Genomic DNA, 8,629 nt, shown 5'->3' with positions numbered 1-8,629 from the left:
TCAGCAGTGTACTTCGTTGATCTGCCTGTTCTGCTCCCCACTCTGTCTCTGGTGAATCCTCTCACCACCCCTGCACCTCTGGCTTATACCCCATTTCTGCATGCATAAATAAATAAAATCTTAAAAAAAAAAAGAACTTTAGAACCCAAGTAAAAAAGTGTGTGCTTGTGCCTGTGTGCCAGTGTGTGTGTCTAACTCTGAAACAAGTGAGCCCCAGTAGCCTTTGGGTACAACACAGTGTAGATAGCTCTTCTTATTTTTCAATATCCTCCTAACACAGAAAGCTCAGGTAAGAGTTAAATGCCCCAGAACACAATCTCTAAGCATATTTGCTAGGACAGGAAAATTATTGTATTGCTCTTCCTGTTATAATAATTAAATTTGCTTGCTAAAACCAAGGAGCAATACATTAATATATAATTGACTGGGCTGGTGATCTCATCTTAGTCCTCAAACCATAGGGGGAGCACACACTGTGGTCTGCCTGGGCTACCTTACAACTAGTTAATCAAGGGATTAACTGATTTGGAAGAAATTAAGGATCCTAATCCCCAATGCCATCCTTATTTCTATTCTCTAACCAAGAAAAGAAAAGGAAAATAGAAGTGACCCAAGGTTTGATTTCATAGCTACAAGAAATAAAATCCTATGCTATTGTACACTTCTTGAAAGAAAGCCCTTTCCTGCCATCCATATATTTTTGGCATGGGAAACTATTTTAAATGTATTCAATTATATGATCTGATAGTGGCTGTAGTATTTAGAAAGTTTATTTAAAATACATGAACTGAAAAGACAATGAGTAGCTATTCATATTTTATTCGGAGGGCAAAATACGGTATAAGTGGATAATATAAAATGGCACTAAATTGTGCACAATTAGCTGCATTGTTGTACCATATTCTTAAATGTATTATTCATATTCCATTTTCGTTTACTATATTCCATTTTCGTTTAGACAATATTGAACCACTTACTATGAAACAAGTTAAGGGTACTCTTTGAAAAGTCATGGAAGAAATTCCTGTTTCTAAAATTATCAGCATTCTGACAAAATACGTGTTGAAAAATGATATGCTGTTGAATGTTACTTACTTCTCAGCAAGTTCCCAATAGTTGACTACCTTGTGAAAATGGTTAGAAAAATTCCAGTGACCAAAACAGTGATAGAAAAGCATTTGGTTTTCCTGAAGTAAATAAAATCCATAAGAACTTGAAACAGTAACAACTTTCCCTTCTTTTACTTACCCTAATTTTACCACTGAATTGGAGGAACATAATGGAAACAGATATAAGAAAAATTTTAAACATAGAGAGTTTCACTGATGACATCTGGTGCAGTCATCCACAAATTTTATTTGTTGGGAAATAGTCTTTTACATAAGCCAGACCTCAAAATAGTAATCCAGGAGCCCAGAGGAGAAACTGTTGCAGGGGACTTTTGACTAGATGACATGGCCAGTAATTGCATTTGTCCAGGCCCTTCCTTCACACCCTTGAATGTAACCAAAGTGATGTGAAGAGAAAATGCCAACACTATTTTATATATTTAAATACTCTTCAGAGGTCTTGAAAGGGAAAATCCTAAGCTTGCTGCTTCATGTAGCTAGTAAAGGAGCACAGCACTTAGTCACTCGGATAAACCTCTACCCTAAATGAGCTCTAGTGGAACAACAGAAAGTGAAGGATTTGATGGTCAAGCTACAGCCAGCAATGATCTCTGGCATTTTTCTTTCAAGGGAGACAAGAGCAAGCATACTCCTCAATGACTATCCATCAGCAGTCTGGCCTGAAGGCAAGAACTGCTTTCAAGCACATGAAGATTTGCCATTTTCCTGAGATAACAGTTGAATGTGAGTCCCTTTTGACACCTCTAACCACTAGGGCCCTCATTCCCCCCATGATGTGAAGTTACACAAAGATGCTTTGGCCCTTTGTTACCTTGATGGAGAGGGTTTGGCCAGGGAATGAATCGCAGCCCAGTGCTGAGTGCTGAGACAGGATGCCCAGCTCCTTCTTCCGCCAAGCCTCCAGCAGAGGGGCTCAGCAGAGGAGGGCTGGCAGGGCAACTAGGGTCAAAGGAAGAGGGGGCCAAGTGGAGACAGGAAGGCTGTGGGCACAGGGTGAGGGAGGCACACAGACAGCCTTTACTATTGAATAGTGGACATCTTCATGTGCTTTATCTTTCTTGAAGTTTTCTGACCAGATCAAACCACAAAACTGTTCATTTGGATGGTTGGTCATCATTTACAATTAGTCACAAAACCCGAAGTCTTTGCCCTACACCTTAAAATCCATTATAGTATTGGAATAAAAAAGAACCATGAAGGTAGGAAGTTGTTGGCTTTTTAAAAAAATTATATTATAATAAATATAATATGTAGTAACATATAGCTATACAAAATATTATAAGATTATATATAATATATAACTTATATGTAAATAAAAAATATATAATTTGACCAAGATCAAAATGGCAGAAATGTCTTAAAGTAAAAAGATAAAAGACAAGGAAAAAGGAATCCTCTTTCATACTTTGTTCTATTCAGTAAAATATTAAGACCTTTCTGACCTCTATTACCACTAGATTTGATGTAGTTTGGTGAAATGTTTCTGAAGGCAGGAGATAAAAGATGACCATGTTTGAAGCACACCCACCATACAAAGGATGCTAATGATTAAAACCTGCTACATTTGAACTTACCATTTGTTCAAAATTAACACCAATTCAGGCAAAGAATGTATATAGATAATGCATGAATTACTTCCCCTGCTAAACAACAAAGGAAGTAAAGAATTTAAGCATTTGATTTTGTGAAATAAAATCAGATTTACCTTAACTATAGAGCTCAAAGGTATTTGGGGAGAATAGAACATTGTACTTCTAAGTTCTAAAACTCCCTAACAATTTCATCTTACTTGAAATTGTGCTATAAAATTGAAATAATATAATAATTATCAAGGTTTAATGTAATTGTCCACCTAGGCTTTAAAAAAATTATTAGCTTCAAATTCTTAGTTTTCAGATCATAAGATTAACTATCAGGTCACCATGTTCTTTGAATGGTAGTCAACTTCCATTAGAACTGGAAAGGTGATAATGTATAAATATCCACTTTTAGCCAAATAGGCATACAATTTAGGGGATTGGTGGTGACATACAGTTAATTACTTTCAGAAAGAATAATCTGAATATTCAGAATGGTATTCTGAAAGCCAGCCACTCAGAATATCCACTTAGGTTTTGTTTCTGAATTCCGTGGATTATATAATTGAATTAATAAGCTAATTAAAAATATACCAACCACTTCACAGACTCTGTTCCCAAGTGTATTAACTGAAGATGAAAAAGAACACAGTACAGCATATAATTTCAATATAAGGAGAAGGAGGAAGGAAACAAGAAAAGGGAAGGGAGAGAGTGAGATTTTTAGTGATGAAAGGTCTGTTGATTATACTGGGAGATTTCATCCACACTCCCTTTTCACATATGCTAATTATAATGCTTTATTCAGAATATCAGGAATGTTCATTTTTTTTCTTTAATGAAAGAAAAATTAATTCAAGGAAATCTGAGATTTGAAGATCACAGATTTGAAAATGTAGATGACATTTTTGTCATCCTTTCTCATCCATGGTAGATCTTCTTTTGAAAAAAAGCTAGAAATCACTTTGTGATTTCTAAATATCAAGGCATGCAATTAAAAAATTATTCTCTATTGATGTTACCATAGACTTTAATTTTTAGGAGAGAAAAAACTTTTAGTAGAGAAACATGTACCTGAAATCCAGCCATTCTGTGTATTATGTCATTCTCCTCTGTTAATTTATTTCAAATATTTTGAAATATGTACAGTGTTGCTTTATAAAAGCTACTTGTGTTGCCCTCCTAGCCCTCTAACTTCATTTCATTTGGTATAGAGATACTGGATAACGTTCAGTGAAAGTTCACCATGGTTAATTCTAGAAGGTAGAACTTGGGTGATTTGGGCTTTCTTTTTAGCCCCTTTGGACAAGTGGAAATTTTCATAATGTGCATGTATCACTTTTAGGACAATGATAAACAATACTGTTCTCTCCCCCAACTTTGAAATACTTCCAGAGATTTCCTGAAAATAATCATACTTTTGTGACAAAAGGAAAGTTATATTTTTAATGTAATAGTTATTTACATTTAATACATTATCTGTGTGGTGAGTTCTCTGTCATTAAAAAAAAAAATCCCCAGGTCTCTAGTTAAGCTAGTTTTCCCACTGGATCTCATTAGAATCTGCAAAGAGGGAGTTTGCAAATGTAGTGTTTATGCTGTAATATTTGTACATTTGTTCTAATGACATTGAGTCCAAATAAGATACTGTTTTGATATAAGATGGTATTGGTAAGACTTTGTGTATGTGTAGAAGACTTTACTAAGTGACATTGTCAAAATATAAATGTTTCCTTTAATTACTTTACAGGGCTAAAACAGACATTTGTCTGTATATTTTGGGATGCTTGGCTGCTTCAGACTAGCACCTTTTAGAAAGGACCAAGCTGAAAGACTGCTTTCACAAAGCACTATAGGTTAGCAGGCCATTTCCAAAATAGATTGTTAAAGAGAAAATTATTTTATGTTATATATGTCATATTCTCTGAAAGTGTGTCACTTGCAATATTTTACATGCTGAGGAAAACTATAACTCATAATGCTGCTCCACCAGGGTGAAGCAGGAGCTGGCCACGAGCCCCACACACTGACCTAACCCACCATGGCATCAAAATCACTGCAAGGTGACATTGTGGAACACAGTGACTACTGGAAAAAACAATCTTTGGAGTATAAATGGAAAGGATGAATGGTCAAAAAGTGGGGGTCTGAGCCCAGTTAAGTCCTAAGGCAAATTATAGGTCCCCTCAGCCTTGAAACCCTCAGATTCCTATGCTATACAATGAGAGTAACAATCATCTCCTGAAGGCTTGGTAAGATCTGGAAAAGCCACTGCCACACAGCTGATCAGCATGGAGAATTTAGCATGATAAAGGGATGACACATGGATAATGACAAAGATGGCATCAATTGGTCAAGATCACTGCCTCCCTTTAAAGAAAGACTCTGTTTGAAAATGTCCCAGAAGTAAAGGAGAGTTCATTTCTCAACTCAGCATTAGTAAAGAGGTTGGTTGAAATGGGAAGAGCTCTAAGTTGAAGCCAATTCACTTTTCACTGCTCAATTTTTCACTTACCCCAAACCCTTGAGCAAGTCACTTAACCTTTTGAAGCATCATGGCATCTAAGAGTAAACTGGAAAGTTCAAATGAGAACACATTTGGCAAAATGAAAACCATATAAATGTGAGGGGTCATAAAGGTGCACACAATCACCATAGACACAAATAATCCATACTTTTAGGAAAACCATTGAGGAAAAAGCCATATACCTAGGAGACAGATGGTAGAACAGTGAAATGTGAGGGGCTGGGGGCTGGACAGTCTAGGCTTGAATCCAGGCTCTGGCACTAATCTGTGAGCCCTGGCAGAAGCCTCAGCTGATCACCTATACAACAGGGTGCCAGTGAAATGTATGTCATAAGATTTGTAAAGATTAAATGCAATTAAAGCAGTAATAGATATCTAGTAAATACTAGTATTGTTGCGGTCTATAGGATATTATTTATGTTGGTATGTTAGTAGGTTATTATTCTATTCTCATTTAATATTCACTGGGCTATGACTTATTAACTAAATTCAGCAGTGTACCTTTTTAAGAAACAGAATCTTAAAATTCTGTATATGCAGTATAATGTGAAATTTAGCTTCCATTTCTTTAAATGATCTTGTCTCTAGTCAAAGAGTGTGTGTGTGTGTGTGTGTGTGTGTGTGTGTAAGAAACAGGGCTCCTTTGACATATGTCTACAGATTTTATGACATTGAATTAGTTTCAGCAGAATCTTCATGAAGTATTCAAAGGATGTGATTTCTCCATGGCATTTTTAATGATATGGAATGAACCTGAAGCTCACTTTCTTTATTCCCTTCTCAAGCACAACTTTCACCTCGTAACACTCCTGGAAGACATCTTCGACACAGCCTTCTTTTAACTGCATTCTCATTGTTCCCAGATGATACCAAATTCATCATTTGTATACTGTGCCTTCCTCTGCTGGTCTCTGAGTTGGATTTCCTCAGAATTAACTATATATTGAAAAAATTACACCCTGGTGGCTTCAGTCCTGATCATGGATTAAACACACTTGAGGAGCTTTAAAAAAAATGAAGCCCGGTCCAATTGAATCTGAATCTCTTGGGGTGGGGCCTAGGTATCCTTTGTGTTTTTTAAAGTTCCCCAGATGATAGATACTAATCTGTATTCAGGGTTAAGAACAACTGTTTTTGAAACAAGGGAATTAAAGTGAAGATACATTAAAGATGCTAGACAAATTCTAAATTGCACATTTAGATTGGGAGAAAATTTCTCTCAGTGGGAACCAAAAGAGGAGACTTTACTAATAATTTCCCTTTTAAGTCTATAAACCCACCAACCCAGTTATTAGTCAATTTTCAAGAGAACGCTTTGTTCTGACAAAAGGAAATCAATGACACTGAAGACTATCTAAGGTCAGTGAGTGTGAAAGACCCTCACTGAAATTATGTCAATCTTAATAAGTTAACTGTATACTGAAAATGAAAATGACTGCTTTCAATGGATAAATTGACAAGTCATGCTATTTTATGATTATAAATGCTCATACACTTTTAAAACACATTCCCTCACCCTGACCATGAGAAGGTCAATAAAGGCAAAACACAGGATTTTGATGAAGTAGTGTCTTATGTTTCATACAAACAACAAAAAAAGAAAAACATGACATTTTTTGTCATCTACCTTTGGTAGGAAGAAACAAATAATCATCATCTAAAAACCAACTTGTTTGTCTTCATGTCTAACTCAACTTGACATTTGAATCCACGCTTGTTTGTCTAGTGTGTTTCAAATAAACTGGAGGAGTTTAAACACATAACAAAAATGAAATGTCACAAAGAATTTTCACAGCTGCCTCCTGTAGAAAACATATGCTATTCCATGTAGTTGTCATCATTCTCTAAAATGATACCTATAAATTGCCTCATAATTCTTATTTCCTAGCTTTTAAATTTATTAGGTCCATTTCTCTACTTTGGCGGTTGTATTTCCAATAGACCTACATAATTTGAACTCAACTACTATATTTTGTCATGGTTACTCAAACCAACGATTAAGAAGCAGCATAAGTGTGTTCTTAATTCTGAGATGCATATTGAGTTTTCTGACTTAAAATTTTGCTTTAGAAAAATCTCACAGATCATTATAAATGAAAAGGCATCCAATTTTTTTCAGTGATATAAAATTACAAGGGGAAGATGCCAGGTTAAAAAAAAAAAAAATCAGCTCCCGCTCCAGAGTATTCTTGGTCCCCTGAGGGACGTTGTAACCCTGCAGGCTAGTCAAAGGCGCCTCAAGAATTGTGTTTATTAAATATTAAAAAGCACTTCATCTTATAAACACCCAAGTTTACTACACATAATTTATTCTTGGAAATGATCTCGTTCTCCTCCTGATCTCAAAATGAACAAAGTGAAGGAGAGAATCTTAATGGAACAAAGGAGAGATGGATGTGTTAAATATGAGGCTGAATAAAAATGGCTGAAAAGCAAGCCAAGCCAGGCTTGAGGGTGGCCACACCCAGTGCTAATATAGACTGTTTCAAAATAAATCTGCTGTACCAGAGGGCAACCGGCACTGCTTTTTTATTTCTCTCCATTTGTCCCACTGATAACCATTATTAACGAATGGTTGTTACAGGTTACCCAATGACAGACAAAAAACCCGAAAGATTTCAAAGTGAACCCTCCTAAAATGTGGCTACGCCATCATATTTTCAGGATTTCGAGAACTAATCTACATTTCCAGTCTCCTTTGTGTGACCACAAATAACAACCCTGGAATGGGTGTGTCCCTCTGAAAGGTGGTATGAGGGCCTTAATAGTTCTACCAAGAGATTTCTACCTTTTTGCAGAAATTAAATACGCTGGGAGGCATGGAACAATAAGAAAGCATTTTAACTCCGTGAATGCGAAGAGATTAAACAAGTACTGGATGATTATCAATGGATACCAAAAGAGCTCCCGAAAAGGCAAATGATGCATGATTTAAAATACCAGCATTACAGCTAGAAAACAAAGGTGGGGGGGGGGCGAGGGGAGGTTAAAAAAAAGAAGAAAAAAAAAATCAAACACCATCCATTTTGATTTTTGATACAAGTTTACTCCCCCCAACAGAAAGCTCTTGGGTATAAAGCATGCATAGGTCCCACAGGTGAAATGATGCACAATGGCCGAGTCCGGATCCCGGGGTTCCCGTGCGCCGCAGGCATGCACTACTGAAATAAAGAGAATACCCTGACTTTTCCAGTTGCTCCACACACAGTCCATCTTGGTGGAATCGGCAGTGGCCTGCATCGTGCCGCCTTGAGGGGCTCGCCGTTGCTGTCCTCGGGGGCGCTGAGCTGCACTCAGGCTTCGATGCCCCGGTGCAGCGGCAGGCTCTCGGTGGCCGCGCGGCTGCAGACAGACTGAGCCTGCACCAGCCGGCGCGCGTAGAGGGGCGGGCGCGT

At 37.1% G+C, this 8,629-nt stretch overlaps 1 protein-coding gene across 2 annotated transcripts in view; it reads right to left on the bottom strand.

The window, feature by feature from the left end:
* RTN1 (reticulon 1) overlaps positions 1–8,629 on the bottom strand; it is a 183,500-nt gene that overhangs the window by 14,126 nt on the left and 160,745 nt on the right. The window contains exon 1 of one of the 2 annotated variants that reach the window (XM_004681821.2): positions 8,414–8,623. The exons of the other annotated variant lie outside the window; for it this stretch is intronic. Coding sequence (XP_004681878.1) covers positions 8,414–8,474 — 61 coding nt within the window. The 5' untranslated portion in view covers positions 8,475–8,623. Of the gene's footprint in view, positions 1–8,413; positions 8,624–8,629 lie in introns of those variants that run through there. 2 annotated transcript variants of the gene reach the window in all.

The sequence above is a fragment of the Condylura cristata genome, unplaced genomic scaffold (genome assembly GCF_000260355.1).
Source record: "Condylura cristata isolate star-nosed mole 26May11 unplaced genomic scaffold, ConCri1.0 scaffold00013, whole genome shotgun sequence".
NCBI lineage: Eukaryota > Metazoa > Chordata > Mammalia > Eulipotyphla > Talpidae > Condylura > Condylura cristata.
Note: the sequence above shows the minus strand (reverse complement) of the source record. Positions and strands in the feature narration are given on the sequence as shown.